Source organism: Cucurbita maxima, unplaced genomic scaffold, assembly GCF_002738345.1.
Source record: "Cucurbita maxima cultivar Rimu unplaced genomic scaffold, Cmax_1.0 Cma_Scf00022, whole genome shotgun sequence".
Taxonomy (NCBI): Eukaryota; Viridiplantae; Streptophyta; class Magnoliopsida; order Cucurbitales; family Cucurbitaceae; genus Cucurbita; species Cucurbita maxima.
Genome location: NW_019272038.1, coordinates 1,704,228 through 1,727,245, shown reverse-complemented (window position 1 = coordinate 1,727,245; position 23,018 = coordinate 1,704,228). Strand labels below are relative to the sequence as shown.

General features: G+C 37.8%; 4 protein-coding genes across 10 annotated transcripts; 2 read left to right on the top strand and 2 right to left on the bottom strand.

Moving 5' to 3' along the window:
- Positions 1-48: 48 nt before the first annotated feature.
- LOC111496267 (putative L-ascorbate peroxidase 6) lies at positions 49-4,483 on the top strand. 4 transcript variants are annotated; one of them, XM_023146651.1, is made up of 10 exons: positions 49-215; positions 549-655; positions 861-991; positions 1,246-1,316; positions 1,399-1,441; positions 1,540-1,636; positions 2,492-2,575; positions 3,401-3,522; positions 3,789-3,855; positions 4,054-4,483. In XM_023146651.1, the coding sequence occupies exons 1-10, from the start codon at positions 105-107 to the stop codon at positions 4,151-4,153; spliced, it is 933 nt and encodes a 310-aa protein (XP_023002419.1). In that variant the 5' UTR covers positions 49-104; the 3' UTR covers positions 4,154-4,483. The 4 variants fall into 4 exon arrangements, with proteins under 4 accessions (XP_023002419.1, XP_023002418.1, XP_023002417.1 ...); XM_023146650.1 differs by having other exon boundaries at positions 51-276; positions 544-655; positions 864-991; XM_023146649.1 differs by having other exon boundaries at positions 52-276; positions 544-655.
- A 223-nt stretch (positions 4,484-4,706) lies between these two features.
- LOC111496162 (EIN3-binding F-box protein 1-like) lies at positions 4,707-8,390 on the bottom strand. The gene is made up of 2 exons (XM_023146492.1): positions 8,111-8,390; positions 4,707-7,427 (listed from the first exon to the last, which is right to left on the bottom strand). The coding sequence occupies exons 1-2, from the start codon at positions 8,133-8,135 to the stop codon at positions 5,509-5,511; spliced, it is 1,944 nt and encodes a 647-aa protein (XP_023002260.1). The 5' UTR covers positions 8,136-8,390; the 3' UTR covers positions 4,707-5,508.
- A 4,407-nt stretch (positions 8,391-12,797) lies between these two features.
- On the bottom strand, positions 12,798-16,556 carry LOC111496323. 3 transcript variants are annotated; one of them, XM_023146731.1, is made up of 6 exons: positions 16,356-16,556; positions 15,909-16,129; positions 14,474-14,714; positions 13,340-13,427; positions 13,183-13,249; positions 12,798-13,095 (listed from the first exon to the last, which is right to left on the bottom strand). In XM_023146731.1, the coding sequence occupies exons 2-6, from the start codon at positions 16,071-16,073 to the stop codon at positions 13,042-13,044; spliced, it is 615 nt and encodes a 204-aa protein (XP_023002499.1). In that variant the 5' UTR covers positions 16,074-16,129; positions 16,356-16,556; the 3' UTR covers positions 12,798-13,041. The 3 variants fall into 3 exon arrangements, with proteins under 3 accessions (XP_023002499.1, XP_023002500.1, XP_023002501.1); XM_023146732.1 differs by having other exon boundaries at positions 15,909-16,124; XM_023146733.1 differs by lacking the exon at positions 15,909-16,129 and having other exon boundaries at positions 16,356-16,549.
- Positions 16,557-17,788: 1,232 nt separating this feature from the next.
- Positions 17,789-22,402, top strand: LOC111496219 (DEAD-box ATP-dependent RNA helicase 56). 2 transcript variants are annotated; one of them, XM_023146586.1, is made up of 12 exons: positions 17,789-17,931; positions 18,068-18,186; positions 18,546-18,646; positions 19,292-19,464; positions 19,578-19,809; positions 19,999-20,117; positions 20,643-20,699; positions 20,788-20,972; positions 21,260-21,404; positions 21,496-21,579; positions 21,648-21,711; positions 22,000-22,402. In XM_023146586.1, the coding sequence occupies exons 2-12, from the start codon at positions 18,074-18,076 to the stop codon at positions 22,008-22,010; spliced, it is 1,284 nt and encodes a 427-aa protein (XP_023002354.1). In that variant the 5' UTR covers positions 17,789-17,931; positions 18,068-18,073; the 3' UTR covers positions 22,011-22,402. The 2 variants fall into 2 exon arrangements, with proteins under 2 accessions (XP_023002354.1, XP_023002355.1); XM_023146587.1 differs by having other exon boundaries at positions 17,790-17,931; positions 18,072-18,186.
- The last annotated feature ends 616 nt before the right edge of the window (positions 22,403-23,018 follow it).

Genomic DNA, 23,018 nt, shown 5'->3' with positions numbered 1-23,018 from the left:
CCAATTTTGGACGATTCGGTATCGGCTACCAGTGGACCAGTGGAACTATAGAAATGGGTCGAACTTAAATCTACAGTAACCGGTCCATTTCACCCACTCGTGAGATGACTTCCACCTTCTCCTATCTGCCGCCGTGCAACGCCGCCGTCGTCTCCTCGTCATCTCTTAGATACTATCTCAAGCCAAAGTTTCCGGCGCTATCGTCACCTTCGACCGTCCCATTTCGCTCTAAAACTGCCATCAGTTGTTCTCCCTCCGCTCATGCCGATGCTTCTGGTATAACACCACATATCTACTTTCTTTTTCATATTTGAGAAGCCTTTAAGATGCAGTGTCTCCAGTACAATCATCGGAACTTGAATTTGACTTTTGTTATCGACTCTATGTGTATTTTCTATCGTCTGAACAAATTGGTTTTTGGCTGAAATCGAGGCCTGTATTGTGCTTCGTGTAATGGCAACAGTACCTTACTCCTTGCAGAACTAGTAGTTGTTATCTTAATATCTTTACTTTTGAACCCTAAATATGCTGTTTGAATGACAGTTCAGACTGATTTCTGCTTTCTGAAGAAGAGGGAATTTGTCTTTTCTGCCGCGCTGCCATTTCTTCTTATTTTGCATGAATCCGTGGAAGGCTTTAGAGCTGGGGCGGCAGAGTAAGATGGAGGATGGGGCTATTGCTTACGATTAATTTGAAGTATTGAGTATATAGCTTTCTGTATTATTGACTCTAATATTAATGAGAATTCATGAAGGATCTGAATCATCTACCTTCATCAATCAACACTATATATTCCATTTATTTTTAGGTTTTAGAAGATGGATTATGAACCGAATTCTGTTTATTTTCTTTCTGGGCAGAAGATTGGATAGAAGTGAAGATGAACGGATAAGAGAAGAAGTTAGAAAGGTAGTAACCAAAGGCAGGGCTCCTGGTCTGCTTCGTCTGGTGTTTCACGATGCTGGAACCTTTGAAATGAACGATAATTCAGGTTAATATCTTTATGTTTTAGGAAAGAGAGTTTTTCATAGGCTCCTTTCATTATCCGAATTCATAGAAAGATTTTTAATTCTGAGACAACATTGGATATGTGGTGAACTGTGAACTTTTGTTTGCATCAAACTTGAATTTTATGAGATTACACAGGCTATGATGTCCCCTTCTGTATAGGCTTTCTGATATGTTTGTTGTTTTAAAGTTTTCAATATGATCATCATTTTAGCAAGCCATATCATTCTTATGTAGGTGGTATGAATGGGTCTATCATTCACGAACTTAATAGACCTGAAAACAAAGGTCTCAAGAAGTCGGTTAAGGTGATTTTTTCTTTTCGTTGGGCCCTGGTGTTTTATGAGTCTCTTTCCTAGCGAGCTTATCGGTGGTCGTGTTGTTCTCTAGATTCTTGAAGAAGCAAAGAGTAAACTGGATTTAATAAGACCAGGTATATCTGCTCTCTATTTTTCCATTACTATCTGAAGGGAGATAAAAAGTACTGATCAGTAACGAGGCTAACTTGTTAGCAAATTGGATTTTGAATAGTATCTTGGGCAGACTTAATAGCAGTGGCTGGCGCTGAAGCAGTTTCAATATGTGGAGGTCCAATTATTGCTGTTGAGTTGGGTAGATTAGACTTGGGGTAAGACGAAGCTGGCCGTTTTCCTTGTTATATGAGGAGCCATAGACTTTAACCCAAGCCATTAATCAATATTTTCCTTGAGATGCAATTTGTTAACTTTGGTCTCTTTGCTTTTATTTTTTCCTGAGCTTTATTTGTTAGGATCACACAATAACTCACCCACTCAATCTAGATGAATCACATAGAACAGGAGAGAGAAAATGTAAAAGAATATTAGCTAAAGTTTTGCAGTGATGACTTCATTTATGTACCGATAGAATATAGAGAATGAGAAAAGTACATGTTCTATATACATAGTTCAAGTTTATTATATATAGTTTTTCTAGATATAATCACCTACAGTATATAAATATCTACCATATATTTCTTTGACAGCTTTTTACTATAAATAGGCGTTTAATATATCACCATTTTTCACATATAGTTTTAGTATGTATAACAATTGAATAAACTATATTCAACATTATTTATGCCCAAGAATGGTTCGTTTGGTTCTCTGGATTGTAATGGGTATATTCTCACCATTTTAGCTTTTGCATTGAGCTGTATGCACATGGGAGAGTTTCGACGAATGAGAACCTCTCTCTTTAATATTCAACTGATTGTTTGTGTCTAATTCTAAAAGGTTCCCTCACTATGTCCACACTTTCTCTTTTAACCTTGTTTCCTGCCAATTCTACCTATGCTAACCTTGCTTTCTAACCAAGTTTTATCCCCATGTGCGGTAGACCATTCTAGCTAACTAATTTCCTGTGCGCTCCTACTATCATTATTGTCTTTTTTTCATCATAAAGTAAAAATTAGGTAGGAGGTTTGTTCATGACAATTTTAGCTGTGTTTTCTGTATCCAAATAGGAAGCCAGATCCTGAAGGTAAACTTCCTGAAGAATCCTTGGATGCTGTTGGACTGAAGCAAATCTTCAGCAAAAAAGGATTCGCGTGAGTGCATCAGCTAACTAACTGTTTTTCTATTTGGTATTTGTTTTCATTTGCATCTTTTCTTCTTGGCTAATACATTCTAAGTTATTGCGTTGAATATTTATGCCCAAGAATTGTTCTCGTTATGCCCAAGAATTCTTCTTCTTCTTTTACCCATAACTAAATGCCCAAGAATTGTTCTCTTTATGCCCAAGAATATTTATGCCCAAGAATTCTTCTAGACTGAAGCAAATATTTATGCCCAAGAATTGTTCTCTTTCATAAAATAATAGTTTCTAAGTTATTATCTGGATTCCTTTTCGGCTACATAACGCAGCAAATGAGTCAAGTCCATTATTAAAATGGACATTTAGTTATGGGAAATACTGCCTCTGCATTTGATTGTATGATACAATCCTTTTAAATATGTTGTCCAATCTTGATATTTATGAAAACCAACTGCATCCCACTGTCAGTTATCTTCACATAGACAGTAGAAGAGAAATTAATGGAATAGCCCAGGCCCACCGTTAGTAAATATTGTCCTCTTTGGACTTTTCTTTTTGGGCTTTCCCTCAAAGTTTTAAAAATATGTCTATTACGGAGAGAGAGATTTCCACTCTTATAAAAAATGTTTCGTTCTTCTCCCAACTGATGTAGGATCTCACAGTTGAAAATGAGGCTAATGATGCTGGCACTCTAGAAATCGGCCCATTATCAGTCACATCCTTCACCTCAGGCCTAAAAGTGCAAATTCCAAATAACTCATAATAGATTGAATTTACCTCTACAGTGACTTCTGCAAGATTAAAGAAGGAAATTTATGGATGCTGTTTTTCTTTGCAGAACACGAGAACTAGTTGCTCTATCGGGAGCCCATACTATTGGTGGTAAAGGTTTTGGAAGCCCTATTGTTTTTGATAATGCATATTTCAAAATCCTTTTGGAGAAGCCATGGTCATCTAAGGGTAATCAATCTCATAACAATGTGTTCGTACTTCTGATGTTTGAATTGAATCAAGCCTCAATTGCAAACCAATGGCTACATGACTCACTGCCTTCATTCCTGCTTAAATCCTCATTATTTTTAGTATGCCTTTAAATCAAACTTAATGTTGAACTGCTAGATAGGTATTAGTTGTTTGTTTTACAATTGATTAATAATGCATGGCATTTCTTTGAATTGGTTAATACATAATTCCACTCGGATCTTATTTTGTTTTTTTAATTTTAGGTGGTATGTCCAGTATGATAGGGCTGCCTTCTGATCGTGCTCTTGCTGATGATGATGAATGCTTGAGGTTCTTCTCTTTCATTCGAATCTTTACTAGTTTCACCATAAATTCTCTGCACCACTGTTCTTGAGTAAGAATTACAAGAATGGGTTCAATTTGTTGAACTAAAGTAGAAAAGTCCTAAAGATTTAAGAGATAGACAGAAAATTAGCTGATTATCGGGCTGCATCTGCTTAACTGAAGTGATTTACTTTGAACTCATAGATGGATCAAAGAGTACGCCAACAATCAGACTGTGTTCTTCGAAGATTTCCAGAATGCTTATATCAAGCTAGTGAATTCTGGTGCGAAGTGGAAAAGCTAGCAAACACCTATACAATTATACACACTGGAAATCAAGGTTTAACTGCTTTATATAATTGGCTATTGCATTGGCTTCGACGATGACTTAGACACTTGTTATCTGCTTACCACGATCCGTCGCTGGTGGGATGTAACTGCGAGACAAAGCAAGAGTTGCGATGAAGATCTCTTGAAGTGCCTTCTGCCCTCATCAACATCCAAGTACCCTCTGAAGCTTTATCTTTTGTTGGCCCAAATTTTGGCCTTGAAGCATTTTATATCTTATCATGAAGACAATATTATTATAATCTCCCGCAATTCATTGAAGTTTCAAATGATTGAAGATATAATATTTTCATGTGTAATAATGCAATGGTGCTTTGTAAGCAGAAACGTGGAATGTTGATGGGCATTGTTCATGTTAGTTCCAGCCTTTGAGGTACCACTGGTAAAAACTTTTTACAATCCTGGACTGCGCCATGTGCTCATACTCATTTTGATCTTAAATTTTGGAGCTAACAATTTACAGAAATGAAAACCAATGCCAAATATATCATTCCATTGCTCGGATCACTTGCAGATAATACTCAATGAAAGTTCTTATTTATTAATAATACTGGATATGAAACTTACAGGTTGAATCACAAAGGATAACGGCCAATCTACCAGCAGTCTAATTCATACTTGGTTGCAAAAGGGCTTAAAAAACACTTGGTACCTGAAAAACTAAGGCCTCGGTATGAACTAAAAATCAATCCCTTACGGACAAGAAGATTGTGGTGGCAGACTTGTATAACCCGCTGCCACTACCTAGAGACCCTGTGAGAGGGAAAGGCACCAAATATAGGAACTGCTAGAAGCAACCAGGAAGATAATTCGACTAGGCGATCATAAACCTACCCCTTTGTGGAAAATACAAACCCAAACATTACATAAACAGACATGAGGAGGAACCGAAACATGGCTGGGGAATTAGCACACCTGAGATAATCCTAACCGTGGGCACGACACGGGCAGGACAAAAAACCAGGATCCGAATTACCCATATTACACAGAAGCTAATAACCTTGGATCCAGAAAGTGGAAAGCTCAGGGAAGGATGGTCATCAATCAAAGTGGAGACATCTCATGTGAGAGCCAAAACACAAAAAAACAGACCCCATTCATGGAAGATCTGTAAAAAATAGAGAGAATGACCATATTCCCTGGAAAATGGAACCAAGGAGATTAGATGACGAAGACCCATACCCATGGACCCAAAAACTACAGTCTACTGATAAATTCTTTACGATTTTTAAGCTACCTTCTTAGATGGATGATTTCTCCATTTGTTACGACTTTTTTGCTAAATCTGGAATAGAGTTGTCATGCTCCTGCTCAGTAAAGGATGTCACAACGATGGAGCTGAGCTAGAAGCAGCTCGATACTCCTGGTGCTGATTGAGTTGCAGTTCCGAAGATTCAAGCCTAAAAGGGAGTCACCCAATTTAAAAAGAGCAAACAAGCTCTTGTCAGTTAAGGCAGAACACCCAAACACAGAAAGGATCTGCAGGTTGAACTGGTTAGCTTGAGCAAGGGCTGCAACCCCAAAATCAGTGATGCGACATTTGGAAACGTCGAGATCATTGAGCAGTGGACAGTTCTCTGCAATTGCCACCAAGCTCGAATCGGTGACCTTTGAACAACCATCAACATTAAGCACTTCAAGAGTCCAACCATGAAGCTTGGTCAAGGATGAAATAACTTTGTCAGTTAGATTCACACAGCCACTCAAATTGACATTCACCAATCCTGCCTCACAGTTCTTAAGCAATGGCAATAGGCCAGAATCTGAAATACCACTGAGCCCAGATAAATTCACGTGCTGAAGCTGGGGGCACAGCTTGCTCAAAAGAGTTAAGCTAACATTACCAAACCCAGGGCAGTTGCAGATGGATAATGACTGCAGCGACTTGCACGGGGTCGTAGAAGGCAAGTTCAGGCTCAAATCCTTGATCCCTAAGCAGTTTACTAGAGAAAGCGCCTTTAGCTTTGCACCACAGTTTAAGATGGTACCAAATAAACCCAATTGGGTTATCCTATGGCACTCTTCTAATTGTAAGTTCTCGATGGACAAGGCAGCCTGAGTGAAAGAGACCATGCCCTTGTCCGATAAAAACGAACACTTGCGCAAGCAGAATTTTTTCAAGTTTGGGCATCCCTTTGCAATGGATTGTAGCCCTACGTCAGTCACACCATGGCAAGATGCAAGTGTAAATGATTTCAACTTTTGCAAACCATGACCACTGCCCATGACCCAAAATCCCTTCTCAGTAACATTTGTGAGGCCAGTGAGCATAAGGTCCGTAACTTCCCTTCCATAATGTCCGATGACAGCAAGCGACATATCGGTGACATTTAGACCCTGAAGCTTCACCTTGCTTAAGGTATCAGCGGTAGAAAAGAACAAGCTTGCTAGTCCTTGATCCCCGATAAGGGGGCAGTCTCTAATCGAAATAGACTTCAAATTGGAACAATATTGCCCAAGAGCTTGAAGGCCTTCATTGCCAATGTTTGCACAAGACTCGATTGTTATATCAGTCAGATTAGGGCAGTTTTTTGCAAGTTCTAGCAAAGCCTTGTTTGAAATTCCAGGACATTGACATAAATCAAGCTTCTCTAGGAATTGACATCCCTTGGCAATTTCAATCAGACCTTCATCTCCTATAGAAGACAAATTCCACAAAGAAATAGCTTTAAGGGAAGGACATCCACGAGCAACAGCCTTAAGGCCAATGTTGGAAACCTTTGAGCCATGAATGCCACCACGAATTGATAGCTTGCCCAAGCCACCGCAACTAGCAGTTCCTACTGCTATCGCAGCTAGTCTTATATCTGTTGCCTTCTCCCCTTCCAAGTTTCGTGATAGATGTCCATCGTTCTCAACTTTGTTATCTGTCTCATTTACAGCCACAACATTCTCAGGCCTCAAATTTTCAGAAGCGCTGTAAAACTCATTTCCACTAATGCTGCTTAAAAGCATGAGCCAGCGTTTAGAAACGCAAGCACAGAGACTCCTCGTTTCTCTATCAGGCAGGCGCCTGAACACCTCAAATAGACACTCATCTGGAAGGATTTCAATAGATGTCTTCTTCTTTTTGAGTATTTCTCCACTAGGCACAAATGATTCAGTAGCTCGGGACCTCTTGCGAAGAGGATAATAAACATCCACCCGACGACCAAGGGACAAAAAGAGACTAGTATCCTTGGGGTTCTGATAGATCGGTGCCCCAGAGAAAAAATCCTCACTCTCTGTGACTGCAAGAACAAGAGGAAAAAGAAATTAGCTGATACATCCAAACACGTTCGCAACTTTAGAGACTATACAACCTTAACAAATCACACCACAAATTTCATACTCAATGATCATTTGTGTATTATTACATAAATAACACCAAAAAGAAAACAATAAAGATCTACTAGAACACAGAACAAATTACCATCCTTCTACTTCATCAAACCACTTGGTCTTTTACTGATATTAGAAATTACAGCAACATACAGAGGATACCATTCCTAAATCTACAATCAGATCATCATCGAAGACACAGCTAACGTTCTAGGATAGCGCTCACAACCACGACTCTTTTCCACAAACATCAAAGTTCATGAGATTCGACTCTGTTAAGTCTTGAAACAGTTGATCTAAAACCGTATACCTCTAGAACCTACACGTTACCGCAGAGCAACATCAAAATTCATAGCCAACGACCTAAATCTCAAAATCACCACACACTTCCAAACCTAAGATCCAATCAACTACCAATATCAAGAGGACATACATAAACGATCTGACAAATCACAGCAGCTAAAGATCGTAGTTCTCACAAAACACTAAAAAAAATAGGGAAACTACAACTTATCATATAAAACCCACAAAAACCAATCAAAATCGAAATATCAAACAGAAACATAAACGATCCAGAGTCAAGAAACCTTACGAGTAAAACCAAAGATCTTAGCCATGGATACGGCTTGACGAAACCCAAAAACTCGACTGTCGGCAGCACGCCACCAAAAAACCCTCCAAAGAGAGGAAAAAAAAGAGAGCGAAGAAAGGTGAAGACTGCGATCACCAAGCTTTGAGGTGGGAAGAGCTGATGCATGAGACGGATGGAAAGCAGCAAGACATGGAAACCCTATCAAGATAGGGAAAAAAGGAAGAAGAAGAAGAAGAAGAAGAAGAAGATGAAGAAGGTAAGAGGAAAATGAAAGGTACCGAATGAATCAAAACGAGTCTTATTGACTATTGAGAATTGAGAAAAGGGTTTCAATACACGCGAACACACGCTAACAAAACTCACATGCATTGTATCTGATCACAAAATGGTGGGCCCCCCTTGCTTATATTCTTCCACCTAATCAAATCAATTAAACCATACGCTGGTTTTTGTGTTTTCTTTTTTCTTGAAAAGATTGCATTTTATTTTCTGCCTGTTTGGATACTCGCTTATCCTATTCCTTCCATATTCTTCATAGGATTACAGCGTGTTTGGACACAAGATTACCCTAACCCTGCAAGTTCCCCCAAACAAACTGTTGTTTGGTTTCCAACCGCTAATACCTTCATTCAATACATTAAATTTTTTAGTTTCTAAAATTTTATATTTATATTTAATATGTTTAAAAACATCTTTCACCTTTTAGCTTCGTTTAAAAAGAAAAATAAGTCGAGCCTCAATTAAGGAGAGACGTACTTTGTTCGAGGAGAGATGTTGAATGATGAAAGTCTCACATCGATTAATTTAGGGAATGATCATGAGTTTATAAATGAGGAATACTAACTCTATTGATATGAGGTTTTTTGAGAAACTAAAAGTAAAGCCATGAGAGGTTATGTTCAAAGTGAACAATATCATACCATTGTGTAGACTGTGTTCATCTAACTTGGTATCAGAGTCATGCCCTAAACTTAGCCATGTCAATAAAATTCTCAAATGTCGAACAAAGACCTCCAAAAGAAATAGAGTCGAGTCTCAATTAAGAGGAGACGTACTTTGTTCGAGGGAAGATATTGGATGAAAGTCCCATGTCGGCGTCGGCTAATTTAAAGAATGATCATGAGTTTATAATCAAAGAGCCGTTTTATTCCATTAATATTGGGTTTGCTAGAAAATGACATAGGGAAACAAAAATGTGCTCTTTAAAAGAAACGTTTTATTTAGACCAAATTTTGACTAATTATATTATTTTATAATATTTTTAGTACCTTTCATTACGTTTTTTTTAATTTTTTTTTTTAAATATTCAAGAGGTTTTTTTCCCATTAAAAACGTTCTAAAAACACTTCAATTCAAAACAATATTAAATTGTTTTATTTATTTATTTATTTATTTTCTCTTAATCTTTATTATATATATATTTACTAATCACTCAATCGATTCCATGGGTAATTTTTGTAGTACATTTATAATACACGAGATTATTAAAATTTTCAAATAGTAAAAATATAATAAAATTGTAAGATCACACATCCGTTAGAGACTGAAACGAAACATTTTTTATAAGTTACGTAACAGTTTTAAAACTATGAGACTGATAGAGATACGTAATGGGTCAAAGCAGACAATATTTACTAACAATAGATTTAGACAACTCGATAAAATTTTGGTTAATATTTGACCGAGTACCAATCCTCCCTTAAAGCCATTGACTGACCCACCACTGGATTCTCTTGCTGTGTTCATTGGTCTGAAATTAGAGGCTTCTTCGTATTTGGGATTTCACTTTTTTTAGAAAAATAAAAATAAATTAATTTAGTATTATTATTATTATTATTATTATTATTCCACTTTCTCCTCTCTTTCCCTCAAAAGCACCCAATCCAACACCACCGTCCACTTGCAATTACTTTATTATTCAATAACATTATATTATAATATTATAAGAATGAGATTCTTTTTTTATTTACAAAATAATTTTAAAAAAATAGAATTTAGTCTCTATAATTTTAAAAATTACAATTTTGTCTCTTAAATTTAATAATTTTATAAATAGACATTATAGTTATCGTGAGGTCTTGATTGACAGCCGATGAAACATACATGGCAATCAAAAGAACGAATCAAAATTAAACAAGGAATGTCAAAGCTAAATATCAACCTAAGAAGGACACTTACACGAGAGTTTCAAAATTTTTAACTAATTAGCGCACGTGGACGATAGGTAAATGTTGGAGTCATGTGTTGACTAACTAAAGAGAAGACGACACTATCTTCATTGATATAATGTTTTTTAGGAAAGTGGATAATATTATCAACGGTGGAGGTCAGTTGTGTCTTATCAGTGATATCAAGGTTGACCTCTTATCCTCGAAAGTCAATGGAACGACCCAACTAACAGATATTCTTTTTTTTTTTTTAATTTTCCCTCAAGTTTTTAAAATGCATATGCTACCCTTATAAAGGTTGTTTCGTTCTCCTTCCCAATTGATGTGGGATCTCATAATCCACTCCCTTTTAGGGCCTAGCATCATCGCTAACACTTGTTCCTTTCTCCAATCAATGTAAGACCCCTACTACCAAATCCACTCCTTTGGGGCTTAACATCTTCCTCGTGTCTACCCACTTCAGGGAACAACTTCCTCACTAGCACATCGTCCCGTGTCTGGCTCTGATACCATTTGAAACGACCTAAGTTCACCGCTACAGATATTGTCCTCTTTGAGCTTTCCCTTTCGAGCTTCCACTAAAGGTTTTTAAACGCGTCTACTAGGGGAAGATTTCCACACCCTTGTGGTTCGTTATCCTCCCCCACCGATGTGGGATTTCACAATCATTATGACCCAAGTGTCAAACGAAAAAGTTACGAGTCTCGAAGGTGTAATCATAAATTTGTGGTAGAGCTCTACTAGATTAGTAACATGCATTGGTTCAATAACGAACTTATAATCTTCCTTGGTAAAAACCCACGAAGTAAAAATAATTTAACCATAAGATTTGGGTTAACTAAAGTCACGTGATTAGTTGTGCAAATTATAATTTAAAATAAAGTCTATAATATTAAATTTTATTAATTAGAGCATTTAAATCACCCCGAAATGGGGATTGTGCATGCATATCCATCTCTTTCATTTGACCGTTTTGAAAGGAATAAATAGACATATTGATTAAACCTAATTAATTAATTAATTAATTTGCAACTTGCTGCCACGTAAGCATCCTTGATGGCTAACTTTATACGAAATTTAATTAACCAAATTAAACTATATAATAAGCATGCTTTTTTTATTTTACATAAAAAATGTAGAAAAATGACTCGCTCGTACTCAACAGGAAACTTCTTGGCGTTACGACAGTTCATACGTGTGAATTTCACCAAGCTTCTAGCTCAATTAACATCGAATGATTAAGTCAACATGTCATGATGGTGTCTCAATTCAAATGTTGAAGGGGAAGGAGACGAACGAGAACCCGCCTCCCTCTAAAGGGGATCGGCCTCTATCTCGAGATGTTTGTGTATAAGAATTGTTTCTCAGTTGCTCTATTTGCTAGAGGGGTTTGGTCGAGTTGGCAAACCTCTCAAGATTCCCTCCTCAATATAACACCAATAAAGACCAACTCATCTTCACGTTCGACTAACACATCAGTCGAAGTGATTTAGTCAATGGGTTGAGCTAACCTACAAGATATATATTCATACTAGTACGATGTTGTGTGTCACAATCATGCTTGTCCAAGACGTATTGTCAAAGGTTGTATATCCATGACATGTCAAACCTCTTTTAGTTGCTAATATGTTTACTACTCTCTTATTTCATTTTATTTTATACTATCGTTTGACGAAATCATGTTTACTCTTGTCAGACCTGAACCATCTTAAAATGTACTACTACATGGGGGACCAAGTAGTCACCAAACCTCCCTTGATCAAGTATTGTAATCGTCATTACCCACATGTTTTCAATGCAATTGACTTTCACAATCCTTTCAACGAGTTCTTTGTCCACGTTTTCTAGAACATTCTTTCAAAACGTGGCTGAAGACTCACTCATACATCTAAATTATTTGTGAATTATAATTTTTACACGGTTGACTTTTTCGATAAACTAGAACAAATGCCAACAATTACGATAGTGTGTCAACACGCTCTACAATACCAATGTGAATTAAGGAGGTATTGTGTACTTCATCGATAGGATTAGTACTGTAGTTTGTGATGTACTTGTTATAATAGAATGATTAAGAGCGTTGAATGGAATGAAGTATGATGAAGTGGTGAGTTGGGTCGGGCTGAGTCGAGTCGGGGTTTAAGCATCCCTCATCAATATCATGAGCCCACACCCACTTTCTTTGTCACACCAAAACCCCAACACACATTTGCTGTCAAACCCCCAATCATTTCACTCCACTGTCTCTTCACACCCACATCTCCCACTCATTCAATGCTCCTTATCTCATATTTCAACGTTGAATATTTCATCCAATCCGCTTTTGCCATCTGGACCTCTCTACTTTTATCAATATCTCACCATTGATTCTCTAATTTTTCTGACCAACATTTTTGCCTGGTTTTTTAATGTATTCGGATGGTCCGATGTATCAGTTTTGATGTTATGTTCGTGTATTTTTGGCATGCAACCAGGCATCACGCGTCAACATTTGAACCTCTAACGGTTCAGTCAAGACGTCTAAACTATAAAGTTTTTGTTCCTTTAAAAGTTGTAGCAGAAGTTCGACATAAAAGACTATACTTTCAAAACGATCCCATTCTTGAAAAGAATCCATAACGAGTAGCTCAAATTCAACATAAACACTAACATTCGTATAGTATTAGCAGTGAGCGATCGTTCATGATCGACGATATGGGTCGGCAGCGAAAAAAATCGAGCTGCATGAGTTTAAGCAATAGGAGACTCCCTTGAATAGCAGGCTCAGTCATACAGGCCCTCCTGCTCCCAGACATCAACAAGAAACTCTATCATCTCCTGGCATTTCATATACAAAAGAACAGTCATATTCGGGTTCGACAACGAAATACAGTAGATAACAAGTGAAGGTGGCTGATAACTTACAGCTAGAGGTATGGCCTCCGGGAACGGCTTGTTCGTCGTAAGTAAGCTGTCGTAAGTAGCGTTCCAACTGCAGAAGATTAAGAATTCAGCGCATAATTTTTGTCAACAGCAAGTTCTGTGTTCGTGCATTGTGTTATGTTAAACGTTTATCATTTACCTTATTTTGGGTTCTCGAACTCGCTTTTGGCTCTCGGACGTTTTATTTCCAACCCATTGCTTCCGGGTTTCGTTCCAAAGAAGTAGTCCTGAAATCGTTGATGCTTATTCAGGTTAGCTTAAACTCAGAAAGCTAGGATTGGAACAGATGATGAATTTTGTTTTACTTTTAGTAACCAAAATTTTATCAGATAAAAATAAGCCCCAAAAGCATTCAAGCCTTCATATCTACCCCAGAACCCGGAACAACAGAGCAGTTGAGGCACAACATTCGGAATCATAGTGGCCGTGGGCTCAACCCCTTCTCTGGAGCCCTCGAACAAAGTACACACTTTGTTCGACAATTGAGTCATTTTTTACTACATCTTCGAATCTCACAACTTCTTTGTTCGACATTTGAGGATTCTATTGACATAGCTAAGTTAAGGGCATGACTCTAATACCATGTTAGGAATCATGGATCTCCACAATGGTATGATATTGTCCACTTTGAGCATAAGCTCTCATGGCTTTCCCTTTGGTTTCCCAAAAGGCCTCATACCAATGGAGACGTATTCCTTACTTATAAACTCATGATATACCCCCCTTAATTAGCCGATGTGGAACACCTCTCCCAACAATTCTCCTCTCGAACAAAGTACACCATAGAGCCTCCTCTAAGGCATATGGAGCCCTCGAACAACCTCTCCTCAATCAAGCCTCGACTTCTCTAGAGCGCTCGAACAAAGTACACCCCCTGTTCGACACTTGAGTCACTTTTGATTACATCTTCAAGGCTCACGACTTCTCTGTTTGACATTTGAGGATTCTATTGACATGCCTAAGTTAAGGGCATAGGCATGACTCTAATACCATATTAGGAATCACAAATCTCCATAATAGTATGATATTGTCCACTTTGAGCATAAGCTTTCATGGCTTTGCTTTTGGTTTTCCCAAAAGTCCTAGTACCAATAGAGATTTATTCCTTGCTTATAAACCCACGATCAACTCCTTAATTAGCTAATATGGGACTCCCTCCCAAGAATTCTCAACGAAAACCCAGACAACAAGCAAAAATAGAGCCTTACCCACAAACAGATTACAGCCAAAGTTCAAGGAATAGACAGTGCAGATCCAAGGCAGGCACACTTACCAGAATTTACAAACTCTGTACTGCTCCCAACATTGTTATGGGAATCATGCGACTGAGCTGATGCCATGCTTCTTTGAGACCAAACTGTACTGTTGTCCATTTCACACGTGCTAGAGCTCGCGAAATTTTTGGGTAAGCATTGTTTCTTAGCTTCTTGGTCGTCGACTCTCAGACCAGTAGACGGCCCGTCCATTGCATCACCTAATGCAGGTCCAGTGCAGCGTCCACGACAGCTTCTTCTCTGTACAAGCCATGTTTAGTTCATAAAGTGATCAATTCCCTTCTGTACAAGGGTTTCTATAGCTATGCTTCTAGTTTGCATCAATACTATGGCATATTATAAGAAAATAGAAAACAATATCATTATCAAATAATTATGTAACAGCCCTAGCCCTATCCCAAGCTCACCATTAGTAGATATTTTGTCCATTTTGGCCTGTTACGTATCGCCATCAGCCTCACAGTCTTTAAAACGCGTCTACTAAGGAGAGATTCACACCCTTATAAGGAATGCTTTGTTCCCCTCTCCACCTGCTGTGGGATCTCATAATCCACCCCCCTTGGGAGCCAGTGTCCTCGCTAGCACACCACCCAATGCTTGACTCGTATCAGAGTCAAGCTCATCGCTAGCAGATATTGTCCGCTTTAGACCATTACAAATTGCCGTTAGCCTCACAGTTTTGAAACTCGTCTACTAGGGAAAGAATTCCACACCCTTGTAAGGAATGCTTTGTTCCCCTCCCCAACTGATGTGGGATCTTACAATCCACCCCCCCTTGGGGGCCTAACGTCCTCGCTAGCACACCGCCCAGTGCTCGACTCTAATACCACTTGTAATAGCCCAAGCCTATCGCTAGCATATATTGTTCGCTTTGGTCCGTTACATATCACCGCCAATCTCACGGTTTTAAAACGCATATGCTAGGGAGAGATTTCCAGGAATGCTTCGTTCCCCTCTCAAACTGATGTGGGTTCTCATAATTCACCCTCTTGGAGGCCCAACGTCCACGTTGGCACACCGTTTGATACCTAACTCTAATACCATTGGTAACAGCCCAAGCCCACCGCTAGCAGATATTATCCACTTTGGCCCGTTACATATTACCGTCAACCTCACAGTTTTAAAACGCGTCTGTTAGGGAGAGATTTCCACCCCCTTATAAGCAATCAGCTACATTATCCTAGCTACATCTTGGCCGTAGATGTCAGTGGAATTGTACTCATTCTCCTTATTTTTGTTAGCCATTACTCATCTCCCTGATCCTCTTACTCAACCTGGTCACCCAATCCTCCAAAGAAGTGTAATTAAAGAAGAAGCAGAAGCTAAATCCCCAAGAAACTTATACATATCTGGGAGAAGGAAATCAGAATACACAGAGACTTTGAAGATAAACTGATTCATATCTAATCCAAGCCATAAATTAAGGATCCTTACATGAAAAAGAAGCTTGAGATTATCCACCACCAAAACTATAAGAGCCCGCAGATATTTCCCAGAAAACTGTAAAAACGAGCAACAGGGTTTGCTAGAACAACCCTCTAAGCGGCTGAGTAGACAACACCTAGAATACATACTTTCTCTGCGTAAACAACTTCCCATAACTTGATCAAAGTATTTGAGGCTAAAAACCCCCAACCAACGAGCTCTCAACTTTGCTTGATGAAGAAGAAAAATACAACTATTAAAGATTCCAAAACCAAAGTAAAATACCCTTAAAACCATACACGAAAAAGCTAATGTTTCTAATTGTTTACCCTACAAGCCAAGGGAAGAACCAAAAAGTGACCAATAAACCCTACTCCGAGCAATCACTGACCAAGAGGGGTTTCTCTAAATGATCATTGAGAATGGAGAAGACAAGCAAATACACAAGAAACTCACCTCATTCGACCTATTTACGCGTCTCCAGCCAAAGAAAAGCACTAAATCGCGGTGGAGAGAGGCCTAAGCGCACCAAGGAAGGCCAGTGAGCAATAAAGCGAAGGCGCCGCCGAAACCCTGATAGCCAACGGCTTTGCCTTGTGACGTCGAAAGTGAGGAGCCTTCGAATAAAATCCAGACGGGCTTTTTAGTCGAAATATTTTAAAAGTTGAGAATATATTCCGCCTTTTAAAATGGTCTATTGATTTTATATAATGACCCAATTGCGAAATTTCCCTATTTGTTCCGAGAGTTTATCGTGAATCATGAAATCTACCGACACATCAATCCCGTTCAGCCGACATGTCGTAAAGTGGTAAGAATTGGAGGTAGATTCTTGACCTATTGGCCAAGAACACGAGCCTTTATGTCGGGGAAAAGTTTGAGATTTTGGCTGCGCCCAAACCGATTCGTGGGGGCCTACGACCAGGAAGATCGCCATTGAAGGTGTTGAGCGAGCTTGTTCACGAACTGGACGCAGTCTTTGGCCTTGGTGCCAGGGGCCACTCGGAGGCCATGGATTTGAGCTCTTGCAAGCTCACCAGATGCCTAAGTGACGAGGTTGAAAAGCCCCCATCACATCATCCATTGACCTCTAGAGACCCAATGACTGTGCATTCGTGTCCAATTAAATCTCTATAATAATTTAGGCTAAAAGTGGATAATATCATATAATTGGGGATGTTTGTGGTTCCTAACATGTAATTCAAATGGGTATGAATCTCAAATTTTTTATTTTCATACTTGGTTATTGATCGATCCACTGAGATAAAAATCTTTGAAGCGAATGCACGATAAACAATTAAGTAGCCAACAACAGGTGAAAAGACTGAAAGAAAACATCTATTTTTGTTCCTAGTTTAACTGCGTCTCGAGTGTTTATGTGTATAAGAAGAAGACATCAATAGAACACGAGACATCAATAAACAAATTATCTTATATGTAAAACACAAGACATTGTTATGTAATGAATCAGACGTGAATACATATAAGAACAAACGTTTTAAATTAATTATATATATATTTGTATAAAATTGATTTAATTATAAAAACATTTTATATTAGGAAAATTTGAAACTATATATATATATATTTTTTAATGCTTCTAGCAATATAAACCAAATAATTGATGAAAATGGAAAATGAAAAAAAAAAAAATCAGCATAAACGAATGCTTGAAATTTAAAATTTGTAAATTTAGACCAAACATTCGCGAATTAATAACAATATTTTGGAAATATCACATTTATCTCAATATTTCACTTTTACCCCCAAAATATCAGATAAAGCGGTGAAGTTATCGCATAAGACACAGTAAATAGAGGCATGGGGCAGGGGTATTTTGGGCAATATGAAGTAGAATTCCGCCTTTATAACCGTTCTCAAGTTCTTTTGAAACCCTAATTACTCTCTCCGCTCTTTCACACTGCGATCTGCGATTCCTCGAGAGGCAGGTCTTAACACTTTTAGTTTTCCTTTGCAGACTTTGTGAAATCGCAACCCTAACTCTTAAGTTGAGTTCTTAGCAGGCTAACAGGTAATTTCAATCTCTCTGTTAGAAAGCACTAATCTCTCGTTCTTACTGTTTTAAACCCTAGTTTCATTGTTGGGTTGGATTTGGTTTTTCGTGAACTTGGAATGAAATTGAATTCGTTCTCTGGTTTTATGTTTAGGAAGAAATGGGAGAAACAAGAGACAACGAATATGAGGAAGAGCTCCTCGACTATGAGGAAGAGGAAGAGAAGGCACCCGATTCCGTTGGAGCTAAAGTCAACGGTGAAGCTGGAAAGAAGTGAGTAGTCTTCTTGCGCACCATTTCTAATCTTTTTATTTTAAGGCTTGCATATGGATTTAGAAATGATGGGTCGAATAGTTCCCTACGGTCTCTTGGATGCGTGTTTTGAGGAAATTTTAGATTTGGAAGTAATTCTGTTCGTCTGGTTTAGTTTGGAGTTAGAGCGGTTGGAATATGTAGTTGTTTGAGCTTGCAGTGAACTAAAAAACGATGATTTATTCTTCCTACTACGTCTTTCGTGCAGAATATGATTTTATATCGATGTGTTGGTTTTTTCCCCATGGAATGGAATGTCGCTCTTTTTGTTGTTGTTTTTGTTATAGATCCTTACCTTCTTTCACTGTCTTCGTTCTCAGGGGTTATGTTGGAATTCACAGTTCGGGATTCAGAGACTTCCTATTGAAGCCGGAGCTTCTCCGTGCTATTGTGGACTCGGGATTTGAGCATCCATCTGAAGGCAAATTTCTATTTTTTTTAAAAAAAATTTCAATTGTTGAATCTTAAACCAAAGTGGAAGTGAACATGTAATTAAAATTGGCACAATTACTCTTAAATTTTCTATAAACTTGATCTTTTTGACCTATAATACAGTAGTTCACTTATTTCTCTATGTTCATTACCTTAAAATTTTGTTGCCTTGAGAACACTTGTACTTCTCAACCTAAGGTGCTATTTAATGTCAGTCTAAATAAACACAATTTCCAATAATTTTATCATCCAAACACTGCTTAAAGTATGCTATTGTGTTTCAAATAGTGAGAAATATCTTGACACCATTTTTGGACAGTATAATTCATGGATGAGATCACACTTGCACATCAATTTGGAACCAATGTCTTTTTAGATTATGCTATTTCCACTTGTTCTCATCACACACACACAAAAAAAAAGTTATCATCCCTTAATTGCTTTTTGTTACCAGCCCATCTTAGATGTTTATATCTGTTGTTTTATGTTTTGCAGGTAATAAATTAATATCATAATCTTGATTTCGGAGCAATATATATGGTTTGATAAACCTTTCACATAAAGGATCGGAGACGTTATAATTTACTTACCAACAGTTCATTTGGTTCGATCCTTTTCTTTGGTTCTTCATCAGTGCAACACGAATGTATTCCCCAAGCTATCCTCGGCATGGATGTTATTTGTCAAGCTAAATCTGGTATGGGTAAAACTGCTGTTTTTGTTCTGTCAACACTGCAGCAGATTGACCCTGTTGCTGGTCAAGTTTCTGCCCTAGTTCTGTGCCATACTAGGGAGCTTGCGTACCAGGTGTGTTAGTGTACTGCTTATCTTTAAATACGACTGCTCTTAAAGCACGTATAGAACTATTTTTTTGCATTATATGTATGCCTAGCCCCTAACATTCTTTTATACCTTTTTAGATCTGTCATGAGTTCGAAAGGTTCAGCACTTATCTTCCCGATCTGAAAGTTGCAGTTTTCTATGGTGGGGTGAATATTAAAATTCACAAAGATCTTCTGAAGAACGAATGCCCTCATATTGTTGTTGGAACACCCGGAAGGATATTGGCATTGACAAGAGATAAGGACCTTTCCCTGAAGAACGTGCGGCATTTTATCTTGGATGAATGTGACAAGATGCTTGAGTCACTTGGTATATTTTCTTTGAAAATCATTTGTCCTTTGAAGTATTACTAGATTCTCCACCATATATTATGTTCTTCCAAGTTTCATATTTGTTTTCCATTGGGTCCTTTTAGTTGTCTCATGGACTTTGTTTTAATATATGTATTATTTGGCATTGGCATATCTTCTTATTATGCTCTCTTCATGTACACTGCAGATATGCGGAGGGATGTACAGGAAATCTTCAAGATGACTCCTCATGACAAACAAGTTATGATGTTTTCGGCGACACTCAGCAAAGAAATCCGCCCAGTTTGCAAGAAGTTTATGCAAGATGTAATGTCCCACAGCTAGTAAACCTTCAATTTAGAAGTTTTTTCCCTTTAAATTCACTTTCTCTTAGAGTTTTGCAAATTGTGGTTTCTACTGTTGGGTTTCCTACTTTCTTGTCGTTCTAGAGGGATCTCTTTTTTATGTACATCTTTTATCTTCCATCACCTACAGCCTTTTTGGGAATTTACTAGTATATTGGGGGAATATGTTGGTGATACTGTTTTAGAGGTTCTGAAGTAGTAGTTGGTGTTGAAGTCACCCACTTCTTCCCTTTTCCTCTCCCATTGTGTGTCACTTGTTATTCTCTTAGTGGATTCTGGTTCCAACTTCCAACTGTGTGCTCTGGGGTATCCTATTGTACTAGTGTAATAGTCCGAGTCTGCGGTATTTCTTGGTGACCATAGACGTATCTGCAAAGGGGAGGCAGATCAGTTGGACCACAATCTTGGTTCATGGGATGAACATGCTCTTTCATTTCCTTCATCTTGAGGAAGTATTATGATTTACTGTGACGTTTGTTCCTTTCAGCCAATGGAAATATATGTCGATGACGAGGCGAAGTTGACATTACATGGTCTTGTCCAGGTACATAGTTGTTAACATTGTGTTACTGTGGATAGATTGAGGTTTTTTTTTTTTTTTTTCCCTTAAAAGTTTGTTTTTGGAATGTCAGCACTACATCAAACTGAGCGAGATGGAGAAAAATCGGAAGTTGAACGACCTCCTTGATGCATTGGACTTTAATCAAGTGGTTATTTTTGTTAAAAGTGTTAGTAGGGCAGCTGAGCTGGATAAGTTATTGGTGGAGTGTAATTTTCCATCTATATGTATCCATTCTGGCATGTCTCAGGAAGAGAGGTAGGTCTGATGTTGTATTACACATTCAAAATTTCCGTACTCAATTGTGCCCAAGTGTATTGATTTTCCTTATTAATGTTGCTGCTTATGGGCATTCTAGACTTCGACCTTCTTTTTTTGGGTAGTTATGGTATAGTGACTTCAGTATCTTCCTTTCTCTAGATGTAGAACTATTTTCCTGCATTAACGTTATTTGGTAGGAAGTTGCAAAATTGCCCATTTACTTCTGAAGTTGATTGATTTTTCTTGAGATCAAATATAACTAATATGGAAAGATGATGTGCCAGGTTGACTCGATACAAGGGTTTCAAGGAAGGACATAAGCGGATTCTTGTGGCAACAGATTTGGTTGGTCGAGGAATTGATATTGAACGTGTAAACATTGTCATCAATTATGACATGCCAGATTCTGCTGATACTTACCTGCACAGGGTAACGTGGATCATTCCTATGTATTTCGATTCTCATTATACCATCTAGGGCTCCCAAAGTGTGTATATATCTTCCTTCAAAAATCTTACAGGTTGGCAGAGCTGGTAGATTTGGCACCAAAGGGCTTGCAATTACTTTTGTATCATCTGCAGCTGATTCTGATGTTCTCAACAATGTATGTAACTTTTAATTATTACTTACTGTGACCATTAGATGGCATTTTCTTAGTCTTCAGCATTGCAGGTCCAAGAAAGGTTCGAAGTAGATATTAAGGAGCTTCCAGAGCAGATTGATACATCCACATACAGTATGTTCTCTTGTTTCCTTTTTTTTTTTTATGTGATAATTTTCCTTTCTGAACTCCATTTTCTTTTGTAGTTTACCCTTCAGCCTGATTATCATTTATATTTCCCTTTTTACCATCTGTTTAAACTGAATTCTTACTAGCTGTTATGGTAAATTTTTGCTCATTTAGTGACGGTTGAAAGAAACATGTTAATTTTGCTATCCAAGTTTTTAAGGATGTGGTGGAGGTGTATTATTTATCCTCTGCTTATGAGTAGTTGTGCCAATATTTTACTTTTGTTGGTTGCAGTGCCATCATAGATGTAGACATCTTCAGCGTAGAATATCAGCTACCTGGGTTGCCTTTGTGGTTCACATGTCATTGTGGTTCGAATCCAAATCAGACTCGAAATGGATGGAAGCCACTGCACTAGGCTTGGATGCGAGAGGGTAATGTGCTCTTGATGTGGTGGTGGTGGTACACGCCGCTGCCATTTGAGTTTATTGTATTCTAATTGCTGGGGCTGTCTTGCATGGGAAGTCTCTTTATGAATTTTATTCTGAACCACGAATGATCGAATTGTAATATTTTAGATACCCCCTTTCTCTCTATGCAAGACAGAACAATTACGGTAGACTGTTGTTGGTAGTGTTTGCAGTGATTTTTATGAGACTCCTCCTTATGTTCTCTTTTGTTAGTGCCTATTGCCAGATGTTTAGATGTCCATTTTTCTATTGTTTTTAGTACTACACGGAAATGAAGCTATTATTGAAATGAGATGCTTTTTAATTACATTGTGTTAGGTTTACCTGTTATTTTTAGCCACATTTAAGCTTTCAATTGGTTCTTATTATGATCTTTGTTAGTAGTTTTTAGTTCGTTCTCGAGAAATCGCGTCTGGTGTTCGAGTCTATTCTCATATGATTAGATGTTTATTTCTCTTGCAGGGCTTGCTCTTGAAGAGGTAAGAAATCTCTCTGTAATTTAGTATTTAGGGAAGATGAAGGGTGTAAGTTGGTTTTGAGATTGCTTTTTTACCATGGTCAATTTTTTTTAAACTGATTTACTTATTTGGTAAAATTAATTATTTATAGGGTCTTTAAATCAAAATTTAAAATTTATACTCTTATCCTTCTACATGTTCATATTTCTCATTTAGCAATTTAAAATAATTTATAGTAGAATAAATTTTAAACATTAATATAAAAATAATTGAAATAATTATGTCTAGCTAAAGTACAAAAAATTGAAATTAAAATTCTTTCCTAATTAAAAAAATGTGAGGGTTTTGAAATTCACCTATCCACACCCTTATGTAGGACCTCTTA